The sequence below is a fragment of the Dipodomys spectabilis genome, unplaced genomic scaffold (assembly GCF_019054845.1).
Source record: "Dipodomys spectabilis isolate Male_0828 unplaced genomic scaffold, ASM1905484v1 ptg000138l, whole genome shotgun sequence".
NCBI classification, from domain to species: domain Eukaryota; kingdom Metazoa; phylum Chordata; class Mammalia; order Rodentia; family Heteromyidae; genus Dipodomys; species Dipodomys spectabilis.
The window spans coordinates 14,653,243-14,666,092 of NW_024870815.1; the positions used below are offsets into that span (position 1 = coordinate 14,653,243).

At 46.6% G+C, this 12,850-nt stretch overlaps 1 protein-coding gene across 3 annotated transcripts; it reads left to right on the forward strand.

Moving 5' to 3' along the window:
* The first annotated feature begins 5,184 nt into the window (after nt 1–5,184).
* Fst (follistatin) lies at nt 5,185–12,425 on the forward strand. 3 transcript variants are annotated; one of them, XM_042690563.1, is made up of 6 exons: nt 5,185–5,653; nt 7,670–7,861; nt 8,302–8,520; nt 9,151–9,375; nt 10,237–10,467; nt 11,245–12,425. In XM_042690563.1, the coding sequence occupies exons 1-6, from the start codon at nt 5,569–5,571 to the stop codon at nt 11,325–11,327; spliced, it is 1,035 nt and encodes a 344-aa protein (XP_042546497.1). In that variant the 5' UTR covers nt 5,185–5,568; the 3' UTR covers nt 11,328–12,425. The 3 variants fall into 3 exon arrangements, with proteins under 3 accessions (XP_042546497.1, XP_042546498.1, XP_042546499.1); XM_042690564.1 differs by having other exon boundaries at nt 5,517–5,653; nt 10,240–10,467; XM_042690565.1 differs by having other exon boundaries at nt 5,517–5,653; nt 10,963–11,336.
* Nucleotides 12,426–12,850: the final 425 nt, after the last annotated feature.

The window sequence follows — 12,850 nt, forward strand, 5'->3', positions numbered from 1 at the left end:
AATACAAGTAATATATTGTTGCCTTAGTACCTTATTTAGAAAACATGTTTTATAATTTTTTAACTTAGACAACCCAAATAACTTGGGTAACTTGGGTAAGCATTGCCATCGCGTAGACTTCGTAATCTTTTAGTTCTACAATAATTCAGCCAATATATTACCCTCATTCAAATCCCTTTTCTAACCTATTATATTGCACAGTGTCAAAAAAACATGATGTACTGAATAATTGTTCTTGTACCTATCATGAAAAATATAATTTTTAAATCACTGTGATTATTTCTCAAATGCTTCAATTCTGTTGTTTAATCAGGATTGGTTACTTTGCATTTGGAAATGTACTCATTTTGCAAAACATCTAGCTTCAAGTTTGACTTTCAAGGTCCCAAAAAGCTAAAAGCTGTCAGTTCAACGAATTCTGAAATTTCTATACATACTTCATTTCTGTTGTTTATATTCTCTTTTTAGAGGATGAAATTTAACTAGTCAGTACAACAATTAACTAGTCAGACAACAATTTCATATGCGTTCAATAGCTATCTTGGGATCTAGTGTGAGTCAATTGCTAAACTCTAAGATTTTAAATTTATAAACTTCAGAAGGAAGATAGCTTTTGAAGCTGACAAAAGAAAATTGGAGAACAGTAGTCTTTTTGTGCACTGCCCAGAAATTCACTTACAAAGTGGTCCTATTGTGTTTCTCATAATTTACATTTACTGTTTTGGCAAAGCAGAAAGGAAAAAAATAAGTCAAACTTGGAGGCATACAACAAAAAATCAAAGAAGGCTTTTTTAAAAAATGTAAATGCCCCTTTGGCATTTAGATATCTACCAAGCCAATGTTTAACATTTATAAGAGATAAAACAGAAAACAAATATCTGGTTTTAGTCATGTCACTGATCAGGTGTGGTGCCATTTCACTTCTTACTAATGGCCACAGGAGGCTCATATTGGAACCAGTATTGACCTGTGTCTCATTTCTTCAGGTACAGGCAGAAAATAAACTGGGATGACAAGAGTTTTGGTGACTGATCTATGCGGATTTTGAGCAGACATCTCCCAAACAGATCAATACTATCCAAGGTGCAGCTGAAAAACAGGATAGGCTTGTATCACTAAACAAACACCAAGCTGCTTATTCACAAGGGCAAAAGCAACACAGCCCTTGTATTTTCCACAGTGTGTTTGCCAATGCCCTCAACCCTGACCTGCAGGGCAACCCTCTCTGTGACCAAAAGTAATCTTGTGCTGGGTCATCCTCTGGTACTAAAGGACTTCTATAAGTGACTGCATTTCTTTTACAGTGAGAGCTACTGTGTCCCCATCAGCACAGCAAAGACAACTATGCCATACCACAACTAGGCCATGAACTCAATTAGTCAAATGACCGCTTTGACCGGTAGGTTGGTAGACAGACAGATAGATAGATGCGTACACACATACATGCATGCATGATAGATAGATAAATAGATACATTGATGCATAGATAGATACCGAGATACAGAGATAGATACAGAGTACATAGATAGATACACATAGATACAGAGAGAGAGACAAAAATAAGATAAAATCAAATTAATATTTTCTACCTAATCATTTTGGAATTGTATGGATATATCTTGGCCTAAATCAATTTGCAAAGTTTCGATGATACTGTTATTTTTCTATATAGTACATAAATTATCTGTATAGACTACGTTCTGTAGGATATCTAGATAAATACTCTTTTAACCCTCCAAAATTGTTTTTATTCTAATTTTCGTTTACCCATGCAGACCCTCCCAAAAAAGAAATATTTGTGCAGACTCGTATAGACCTTTGACATCAACAAATTATGTGTGCATATGTAAATGAAGAGCAACTCAATCCATTAAGAGAATAGTAAGGCACATCCTATTGTTAATGGGGAAGTTAGAGGGTTCTTTTTTAAATTATGTGCTTGTACCAAGAGGTTACAACTCCATGAGTACAATGCTTCTTCATCAGTGGCATCTCTTCCATTGTTCTCCCCCATTTTCTCCCTCCTATCCCTACCCTCCAGTTACATAGTTCAATTTTTACATGATGGGCATTGAATATGCATTTGCTCACCCTTCCTCCCTCCATTCTTGTGCCCCTTCCTTCCACTCCTCACTCACCCCCCCCCCCAGAATAAAAACATGTTCCTAGTTCCTAATCATTTTGATAAACAGAGGTTCAGAGGAGTTAGACCTTTGGCCTCCTCCCCTAGTATACCATCCTTTAGTCAGTTTGTTTGTGTGTATACGCATAGAGCACTACAGATGTTATCATGCATGTTTGTATTTTAGATCTAGCTTGTCTCTCAGAGTCTTGCTTCATATCATTTTTTCTAGTGAAGTTATAGTTTCAAAAACAATTTTCCCAAAAATTACTGAGAAAATAAACGACTTAAATTGTGACCCTGGGCAAGATGTGTTCCTCTGGTCAATATGACTTCATTTTCAACTGAGTATGAATAAAATTTGAATGTTAGGTATGTTCCTAAAGTGAAAAGTCCTAGAAAAGAAAAAGATCCCAGCTTTCAGAGGCTACCTACTGACTCAGGACCAAAAAACAAGTATTTAAAATCTATAACCATAATTGAGCCTTAAAAACGTTTTAATGAACCATTGGTCGCTATAAGATGCAGTCATCTACCATCTAAGCTCTTTCATGTACTTAGAACGTTTATTTCTTTTCCAACTCTAAATATATGATTTGATCAATCTGGGACAGAAGTTGTGTCTCTCGCTGTCACTAAAAGACAAATGTGTATGGGGAGGAGGTCAAAGAAACATATAATAATGGTTGGCTCCCCCTTTTGTTTTTCCCTACAGTGGAAGGGGAAACAAAAACAAACAAAAAAACTTCGAAGAAAACAAACTTTCTCTCCAGCCCATCACTGTCTAAGCCCTATATCCACCTCTGAATAAAGAAGAAACAAATTCAACTTTGGACCTCTGCCATGGAGTGTGGCTCCTGCAAGGGGGACAGTTTGCTATTAATTGTTAATGTCGTCTGCCATTAGAGGGCACTAAACAACTCTACATTAATGTGTTGGAGGGAAGGGGGGAGAAAAGAGACAGGAAAAATGAGGAGGGAGGGGAAGGAGGGAGAGTATAGGCAGAGACCCAGTGTGGAGAAGGAAGACAGGAGCTGGGAAGGAGCGAAAGGAAGGAGAGCTGAGAGAAGACGCCAGGGAAAAGAGAAGAGCCAGCAGACAGATAGACAGAATGAATGAATCTGGAAAGATTAAGAAGGATGTGGAGCTTCCCCCCCCCCCACACACACACACCCCACCCCCGCGCCCCTCAGCCGTCTGAAGTGAGCAAAAAGCCAGTCTCCCCGGGCTGCCCGCGCCCCTCCCCTCCGTGCTCAGGACGGTAATTATAAAGCGAAAAGCGGCGGCGAGGTCACCGGTTTTAACCAGCCTGCCGCCGGCACCGAATGCGCGCGGTGCAGGTGCGGCGGCCGCGGGGCTTTGTGATTCAGGCCCACTTTCAAAGGGGGGCTTGGGCCCGTCTGAGAAGCACCCAAACAACTGTCTTCTAATATTAGCACGGCTGTATTTCGGGATCTATTATAGTCTGTCCAGACAGATCCCATTGTAATGGGATCTTTTATTAAAAGATTAGCACTATCTCCTGCAGTTGGTGGAAAAGAATCTGTTATCACTGAGTTATTTGCAGTTGTGGAGGGGGCTGAGTGGGGGGGGTTGACAGGAGATGGGGGGGTGAGGGCTAGGGGAGGACTTGGTGGGAGGAAGGTCTGGCTGGGCTGGGGAGGAAGACTGAGGCGGGGGAGCGGGCGGGGGAGAGATGGGGCGGGTTGGAAATCCGCAGGACAACCAATTGTAGTGACCTGCGAATGTCCAAGAATCCCGTCTGCATACTTCGCTGTCTGTGGTCGCTGGGGCTTCAGAGGCAAAAAAAAAAAAAAAAAAAAGAAAGAAAGAAAGAATAGAAATTAATGAGGCAGCTTTGGAATCAACAATATCGCCTTTTTTTCCGTGAAGTAATCGTTTTATATAAAAGGAAATATCGCCTCCTCAGTTTCATTCAGCCATGCCAAAAAATGTTATAAATGAGAGCCCCGCCAACTTTCAGCGAAGAATGCCAGGCACTGTACTTCATAAACGGCGGCCTCAGAAGTTCGCGATCGGTGTTGCAATCTTTTTATTATTATTGTTGTTGTTGTTATTTCGGGGGGGGCAGTGCAGGAGACTGGAGAGGTAGACGACAGGAATTGGGGGACCTCGGGTCAGGGAAGGAGGGGGCCGACCGCCTACGTCGGCGCCCCTGCTCGGGGCTGACTGCCGGCGCGGCGGCGAAGTGAAAGGGGAGTAAAGAAAGGGAGCAGGCGAGCCTGCGGCGGGGTGGGAGGCCGGGTCCGAGGTGTGACACAGTTTTTGTTTGCGAGCCTCGTGGAGACGCCGGGACGCGTCTCGGCCCCGCGGGGCTAGGGTGGGAGTGTCGGGGGCCCGGGTTCTCAGCCACAACTCCCGGCCGGGGAGGAGGGGATGGTGGGGTGGGGGGGCGGTGTGAGATGAACGCACACACGTGAGGCACGCACACAACCCAGACACAAAACCGCGCCGGGTCCCGCGCCCTGGCTGCGGGGAGTCTGAAACTGCCTGGAGGCCCCGCGCGTCCCGACCCGACCCAAGCCAGGCAGGAGACTGAAGCAGCTCGGGAAGGGGGGGGGAGGTACTGGGGAGGGGGGCTCCCCGGGGCGCACGGTGCGGGGGGGGGGAGGCTCCCCGGGCGTTTGCAAAAAGTCTTGCTGGAGCCGGAGAGCCGAGGATGAAGCAGTGCAGAGACAAACTCCGGGGGACCCCCCCCTCCTCCTCCTCCTCCAGCCCTCTGCTCCGCCCGCCGCCGCCGCCGCCTCCGCCGCCGCCTCCGCCGCCGCCTCCTCCTCTTCCTCCTCCTCCTCCTCCTCCTCCTCCAGAGCACCCACGGCGCCCTCCCTCCCGTGCACGCACACACACACACACACACACACACACACACACGCCACCCCGGGCGCGCCGGCGTTGCCTGCGAGCGGCGGCGTGCAGGACTGAAGTGGGTGTTCTTTCCCCCGCTCCCCACCCCCCGACGCGTCGCCCCCATCCCCCCCCCCGCCCCGATCGTCTGCCCCCTCCCTCCCGCTCCGACGCAAATAAGAACTCGGCGATTCCCCTCCCGCCGCTTTGATTTCGGGCACCTCCGACAGATAATTGGGAAGGGTTTCCAGAAGGTGGGAAATGTCACCTGATTCACACTGAACTTTTTTAAAAAGCTCCCCAACCCCCAAGGAGCCGCGCACACCCTCGCTCGCGGCCGCCCTCCCACAGCCCCACACCCTGGGAGACCGCCCACCGCAAACCGCGGAGACCCCCGTCTAGATTTAAAGCGCGGCTGCGCCCGGCTTCTGACGTCCATTGAATCGCGCGGGCGGCCGGCGGCGAGCGCGGGGCCGCGCCAGGATCGCTGCGCCCTGCGCCGCTCGCCTCCCAGACGCGCGTCGCCTGCCCGAGCCACCCGCCGCCGCCGCGCTCCTCGCTCGCCCCGCGCCTGCCCCACGATGGTCCGCGCCAGGCACCAGCCCGGCGGGCTCTGCCTCCTGCTGCTGCTGCTCTGCCAGTTCATGGAGGACCGCAGCGCCCAGGGTGAGTCAAGGGGAAGGGGGGGTCCGCTGGGGAGAACGGGGCGAAGGGAAAGGCTTTCTACTTTTCCGTCGTCTCCACTTGGGTCTGTCCTGAGCAACGCCGCTCTGGGAAAGAGGTTGGACCAACTTAACGACTCCGGGATGGAGAGGAGTGGGGAAACTGAGGTTACTGACACTAAGGAGGACTGAGAGCGGAGTTTGAACCTCGCTGATCCTTGAAAGGAAAGGGAGGGAGGAAGCCGCAGGCTCTCGCCTAGTTGGGGCTAGGTGCTCCAAGTTTTGGCCATAATGGCTTTAGATGTTATCTCTCCTGGTTGGCTGTGGACGAGGGTGACCAAGCATCTGTAGCCTGGAGATTTCAGTCGACCCACTTGTAATCTAACCTATCTCCTTGTTGTATCTTTTCTTTTGGAGGGGGATGTATGTGACTTTAAAATTTGACTTGGGTGGGGAGTGGGGTGGGGGAGAGAGCCCGAATTTTCCTAGGTGGCTGTGGGACGTGGTTGCAGAAACTTTGCCCAAACTTGGAAATGTGGGTGCTGAAATTTTTAGAGGGGAAGTACTTTTCTGCTTAGAGGATGCTCCTTTCTGTCCCCTCCCCCAGCCCCACAAAAGAGAAAAGAAAATAGAAAAGAAAACAGGAAAGAACAGAAATAAAAAAGACGAGACAGCCAAATTATTACCCCTGCGAATTCCGAGTACACTTTACAATTTTCTCCTCTTTGCTTCAGTTCTCTCCCTGGGAACTTTCGGTGAAACAATGAGCAACTCACAACTGATTTAGATTTTGAGATCAGGAGAACATTTTTTCTCAAGTTTGTCTTGGAAAATGGAAAATAGGTTTGTTTTAATTCTAGTCGTCTTGGGGGCAGAATTCTTAACAGGAATCCTAATAGCAGCTGTGGTCCAAGCATGGGTACAGTCTCTCTGCTGATTTATGAGAAGTCTTCCTACCCCCAAGTACGAGCATTAATTAAGAGGGGGGTGGTGGTATTATTTGCAATGATTTCTTCTTCGATGTGTCGAGAGCCCAGAGACGGGCAGTAGCCCTCCCTCGTTCACATGTTAGACTCTCCCGGTGCTAGCGTTCTCGTTTTCTGCCTTGAAAACTGCCTTCCCTGGGCACTACCCTTAGCCGTCTGCCCCGGCCCCTACGATGGGTTGCCCGCCTTTCGGGGAGAAGAGCAGCCTGAGTGCCTGGAACGTGGGCGCCAAGGGAAAAGAAGCCCTGGGAGATTTCGAAAGATCCCGGTGGCTGCGGGCGTGCTCCGGGGCTGGAGGATTGCAAAACGGGCCCGTCGGACGGGCGGGCTGTTCCTGGAGGCCGCGCGGGGCAGCTCCGGGCTGCGCCCTGTTGCTTTTTGCTTTCATTTTTCACAAGTGTCTTTTGCTTGATCGGTTCTGCATCCCTCTCCCCCCCTCCCCCATTCTCTCTCTCCCCCTCCCTCCCTCCCTCTCCTCCCCCCTCTCTCTTTCCCTCTCCTAATTTCTTAACCCCTGTCACAGAATATTTCCCTTACCGCCTACATGAAGCCAACATGTAAAAACAGCCGTCGCAATATTTTTGTCAGGTTCTTTAATCTGCTCTTCGAGTCGCTGCAGGCTATGAGATGGGAGGAAATAAAGTAAACAGTCTAGTAAAAGTCAACGCAGGCTGCACGTGTTGTGTCTGGGTCACTGGTAACTGACATTGATATGGCTAGGTGCTCCCGCGGTGCGCGCTCCCGTCCACCCTCCCCCTGGCCCTCGCCCGCTTCCCACCTGCGAGATCAACCCACCCCATCCCAACCCATCCCCCCCATCCCCTCCGACCTTTCCCACCCTTCGATTTCTTTTCCTCCCCTCCTCTCCTGTTTTCTGCTCCCTGCTCTCCTCCGCTACACTCAACCCCCCCCCCCCCCATCCCCACCGAGTCTCCGAGGCTTCTGCGCGCTAGCTGCCCCCTGGCCCTCTCCCTCCCCTCCTCCCTGCCCCCAGCCGCCACCCTCCTTCACCTCCCACCCATGACTCTTCACAGCTGGGAATTGCTGGCTCCGTCAAGCCAAGAACGGCCGCTGCCAGGTCCTATACAAGACAGAACTGAGCAAGGAGGAGTGCTGCAGCACCGGACGCCTGAGCACCTCGTGGACCGAGGAGGACGTGAACGACAACACTCTCTTCAAGTGGATGATTTTCAATGGGGGCGCCCCCAACTGCATCCCTTGTAAAGGTAAGACTCGCCTCCTCCCCCCCCCCCCCCCAACTTGCAGGGCCCACGGTAGAGGGCGTCTTCCCCTCAGCTTTCCTACTAACTAACTGGCGCTGGAGACTAGGAGAGCTTTGTAGGTGGGCTCCCCCCAAGCCTGGCTAGCCCGATCGAATCCGGCCTGTTGGGTGCTGCAGGCAGACCAAGGTTTGCTAACATCTTGGTTAAAGTATAATGATGAAACCAGTCAACCTGCGTTGCTGGAAACGCATTTTGGTGATGGGGTATACAGCTCACAGCCCCTATACCTTTGTGCCCTCTTCATTCTTTAATGGGAGAGAACCTGGGTCCTTCCAGCCCCAGAACCAAGGGTTGTCTGATTACACAAAGCACTTAAACATTTCCTGACTGACCTGCCAACCCTCTGATTCTAGTTTCAATCTGTATCTCTCTCAATCTCCTAGAAACGTGTGAGGATGTGGACTGCGGGCCAGGAAAGAAATGCCGAATGAACAAGAAGAACAAACCACGCTGTGTCTGTGCCCCAGATTGTTCCAATATCACCTGGAAAGGTCCAGTCTGTGGACTGGATGGGAAAACCTACCGCAATGAGTGTGCACTCCTCAAGGCCAGATGTAAAGAACAGCCAGAACTGGAAGTCCAGTACCAGGGCAAATGTAAAAGTAGGTCCCACCCTTGATCTAGACCCTGGCTCTCTCCTTCAACTTTGCATCTCAAGTAGGCCCTCTGGAAGACAGCTGGGAGATAATATAGATCACATAATAAGACCTAGTAGTAATAGTAGTAGTGGTAGTAGTAGTAGTAGTATAGTAATATAAAATAAAAGAGCCTTCTTCTAACTTCGAAAGAGTCATTAAAGAACCAATCTAGCATCTGGGCACTGGTGGTTCAGACCTGTAATCCGAGCTACTCAGGAGGCTGAGATCTGAGGATCGAGGTTCAAAGCCACCCGAGGCAAAAAAGTCTGTGAGACTCTTATCTCAATAAACCACTAGAAAACCAGAAGTGGCGCTGTGGCTCAAGCACCTGCTTTGATCTGAGGAGCTGAGGGACAGTGCCCAGGCCCAGAGTTCAAGCCCCATGACCAACAACAACAACAAAAAAGAACCAATCTGGAATTGTAGTTTGTTTTTTTTTTTTTTAAACCACCAGTCTCCCCAAATACTTTGCTAAATCTAGATAGTTCACTTTCATGATTCCCTCAGTAATAGTCAAATACTTAAGCTCTAAGGACCAGAGATGCTTACTGAATTATGTTTCTCTCTTTCTCTCTCTGTGTCTCTCTCTTCCAGAGACCTGCCGCGATGTTTTCTGCCCAGGCAGCTCTACATGTGTGGTGGACCAGACCAATAATGCCTACTGTGTGACGTGTAATCGGATTTGCCCAGAACCCACTTCCTCTGAGCAGTATCTCTGTGGGAATGATGGAGTGACCTACTCCAGTGCCTGCCATCTGAGAAAAGCCACGTGTCTGCTGGGCAGATCGATTGGATTAGCCTATGAGGGAAAGTGTATCAGTAGGTATTCTGGATTGAAGGAAAAGGAGATAACAGAGAATCAAAAGAGCTAAATCTAATGTTAAAACTGGGGTTCACAGATGGATAAAGGCTAAGACTTCCCCCCAAATGCATAGTTTCACCAGAGGAAGAGGTGCTCTCTAGTTTGGGTAAACTTGTTACCACAAAGCCTCTTGTGGAAACTATAACCGTCTGTAAGCCTTTATATTCTCTCTCTCTCTCTCTCTCTCTCTCTCTCTCTCTCTCTCTCTCTCTCTCTCCCTCTCCCTTCTTCCCTCCCTCCCTCCTTCTCTCTCTTCTTTCCTCCCTCCCTCTCTCTCTTTCTCTCCTTCCCTCCCTCCCTCCCTCTCTTTCTCTCTCTCTGAAATGCCAGCAAAAAACAGAAAACAGTATTCCATTTTAGAAAATTTAAAACTCACACCATTTTACACATTTCTTCAGAGTGCCAGACTTGCTGGAAGCGAAAAATAATTACTTAACAGTTCCTAAAATCTGTTATCAAATTCCAGTAATTAATGGAATTCTTTTTTCTAAAAAAAAAAAAGTCCCCACTTGTAGGAAATAATTAGATGCATATTGAACTCAAGGATACTGTGAAATCCTGTCCTCCTCCTTCCCCCACCAAAAAAAAAAGTGTTTTCATGATGCATTATATGGAATGTGATAATCACAGTGTGTATGCATCTGTCTGTGCTTGAATGTTTAATTATGAAGCACTTTTATGTCACATCTTCATTACCTGCTTTTAGTAAGCAATCAAATATAGATCATGTTTGTGTTTCTTAAATGCAACTAGAGAGGAAAGGAGAAAAGGGAGAAATGGGCGATCAGTTCACTCATTACAGATGTATTACATCCTAGAAGCAAAGTCCTGTGAAGATATCCAGTGCAGTGGTGGAAAAAAATGTTTATGGGATTTCAAGGTTGGCAGAGGCCGATGCTCCCTCTGTGATGAGCTGTGCCCTGACAGTAAATCGGATGAGCCTGTGTGTGCCAGTGACAATGCCACTTACGCCAGCGAGTGTGCCATGAAAGAAGCTGCCTGCTCCTCAGGTGTGCTACTGGAAGTAAAGCACGCCGGATCTTGCAACTGTAAGTGCCAATTTTTAACCTAGCTGCAATGTAAGTCTTTCCCAGGCAATTCCTAGCCAATGGAGACTTTAAAAGCACCACAGACCTCCCCATATGAGCCCTGTTTTAAGTTTGGTAGCTGCTACGTTTCACGGCAATTCGGCAATTCCGTGACCTACTGAAAAATTCGCCATGTTTCCCGGCTTTGGAGACTTAAGCTGGTGATCATCATCACCAATTGGGTTGTCTCTAAAAACCTATCTCCAGTTGCTCACCCCTAATTCTTTTGCATTAATTGTGTGCTTCTGCTGTTGCTTGATTAACACTTGAGTCTAAACTAACTGCTTCAAAAGTTATTGTTGTTGTTGTTGTTATTTTTCTCCAAAGACAGCTTTATATTATCAGACGTGGGCCGCTGCTTTTTTTTTTCTTTTTGCAGTTGCCTCTACTAACTCTGAATTAAGGACCCAAAGTAGTTATATGTAGAACACAAGAGCGCTTTTTATCTAATTGCAGGAATCTGCCCGTAAAACCTGAGCCATTGATTCTTCAGAACTTTCTGCAGTTTTTGACTTCATAGATAATTTTTTTAATACTAAAAAAATCAAATTTAACCAATTGCATATGTCAAAATGCAATACCAAAACCAAACCAAACCAAACATCACACTGCAAGTCACATAAAAATGCAACGCCGTAACATGGCTGTATCAGAGGGCTTTGAAAACATACACTGAGCTGCTTCTGCGCTGTTGTTGTCCATATTTAAACAACAGCTCCCCTGTATTCCCCCATCTAGCCATTTCGGAAGATACGGAGGAAGAGGAGGAAGATGAAGACCAGGACTACAGCTTTCCTATATCTTCCATTCTAGAGTGGTAAAGCCTCCAACAGTGTTCAGTGTTAACATAGCCTTTGGGCAAAAACAAACAAAAAAAAAAGAAAGAAAAGAAAAAAGAAAAAAATATATTGTCCATACTGTAAATAAGTGTATGCTTATTTATTTGGGGGTAAAACTATACAGTAAAGGACCTTTGTCCTAAAACTCTCTCCCAGGCCACCTTGTTACTCACTGGGCACAGAGAGGTGGTCATTGTGAGGTCTACTGGATGAGGCCCATAGTTGAGATTTGTAGACATTTATTTATACTGTGTCATGTTTTATAATTTATACATAAAATGTCTGGTTGACTGTACACCTTGTTTTTGAAGAAATTTATTAGTGAAAGAAAGAGCAGTTGTTATTTATTGTGAGGTCTCTTGCTTGTAAAGTAAAAGCTTTTTTTTTCTCCTTGTAAACCATTTAAGTCCATTCCTTAACTCTCACCCACTCATTTGTCTCCCATCATTTCACTGTTGGTTAGACTCTTTTCCACTTTTAACAAACTTGCATGTCAGTTTCTGTCATGTTTATTTATTGGATTCTCTGCTGCCTGATCTGTACATACATGATCCCTCGGGTTTTGTTTACAAGGAATCTTGACTGACCAAAAGGCATTATAACTCTAACTCAAATACAAGGTACAGAGGCTGTGCATCTTTGAGGAAACTACTACTTCAGTCCTCTTGTTCTGATGGTATTTGTGAAAGAGGACTGAATGCAGTGTTAGAACTCTAGGAATATACTTATACAATGTCACATATCCAAAGAAACAGTGTTGGGTATCAGGAGACTAAAGGAAGGTAAAGGCCAAACATTGGCCCTTTTGGTGGTTCCTTTTAAGCTAGTCAGCGGTACCTTTCAAATTAATTCTTGTTTCAACCAATGTGTCACTCACTAAAAGTTCTATCAAAGCTTTATCAGTTCAAGTTTCTTGCTTTTCATAATACTTTTTTCTGATGCAATTTTATATTTTCAAACATGGCAAGTTAAATATAAATTCATTTAAATATATAGTTTTGTACTTTTCTACCATGTAAATGTGCAATGTATATAAAAGTTATAATGTGTATTTGTAAATAAATGATGAGTGAAAAAATAAAAAAAAAATTAAAAGCCAGTGGTCTAATTTCCTGTTAATGAAAAAAAAATCCTTAGGGTCTTATGTGACAGTATAAGCCATACATTTGCTGAGAGATGTACTTACCCCTGAAATTAAGTTGCCAGGGAGATAGAAGCTCCAGAATGATGAAGGATCCAGGTCACCTCTAAGGATCTTGAAAGAGTTTCACAACTCCTTTACAGTAGAAACAGTATGCATCAGTTTCCAATGGAGGAGTATGGGTGTGTATTCCTCTCTGCAACATACCTAACCTAAAGTTTTCCTGAAAACATCTTGGAGGTCTAAATAACGTAGACCTCCAAGCCGGGCGTTGGTGGCTCACGCCTGTAATCCTAGCTACTCAGGAAGCTGAGATCTGAGGATCTCGGTTCAAAGCCAGCCCGGGCAGGAGAGACCGTGAGAC

Coding starts and splice junctions, on each gene's coding strand:
- Fst (XM_042690563.1), top strand. CDS start 5,569: ATGGTCCGCGCCAGGCACCAGCCCGGCGGGCTCTGCCTCCTGCTGCTG. Junction 5,654..7,669: donor GGAGGACCGCAGCGCCCAGG/GTGAGTCAAGGG, acceptor GACTCTTCACAG/CTGGGAATTGCTGGCTCCGT. Junction 8,521..9,150: donor GTACCAGGGCAAATGTAAAA/GTAGGTCCCACC, acceptor TCTCTCTTCCAG/AGACCTGCCGCGATGTTTTC.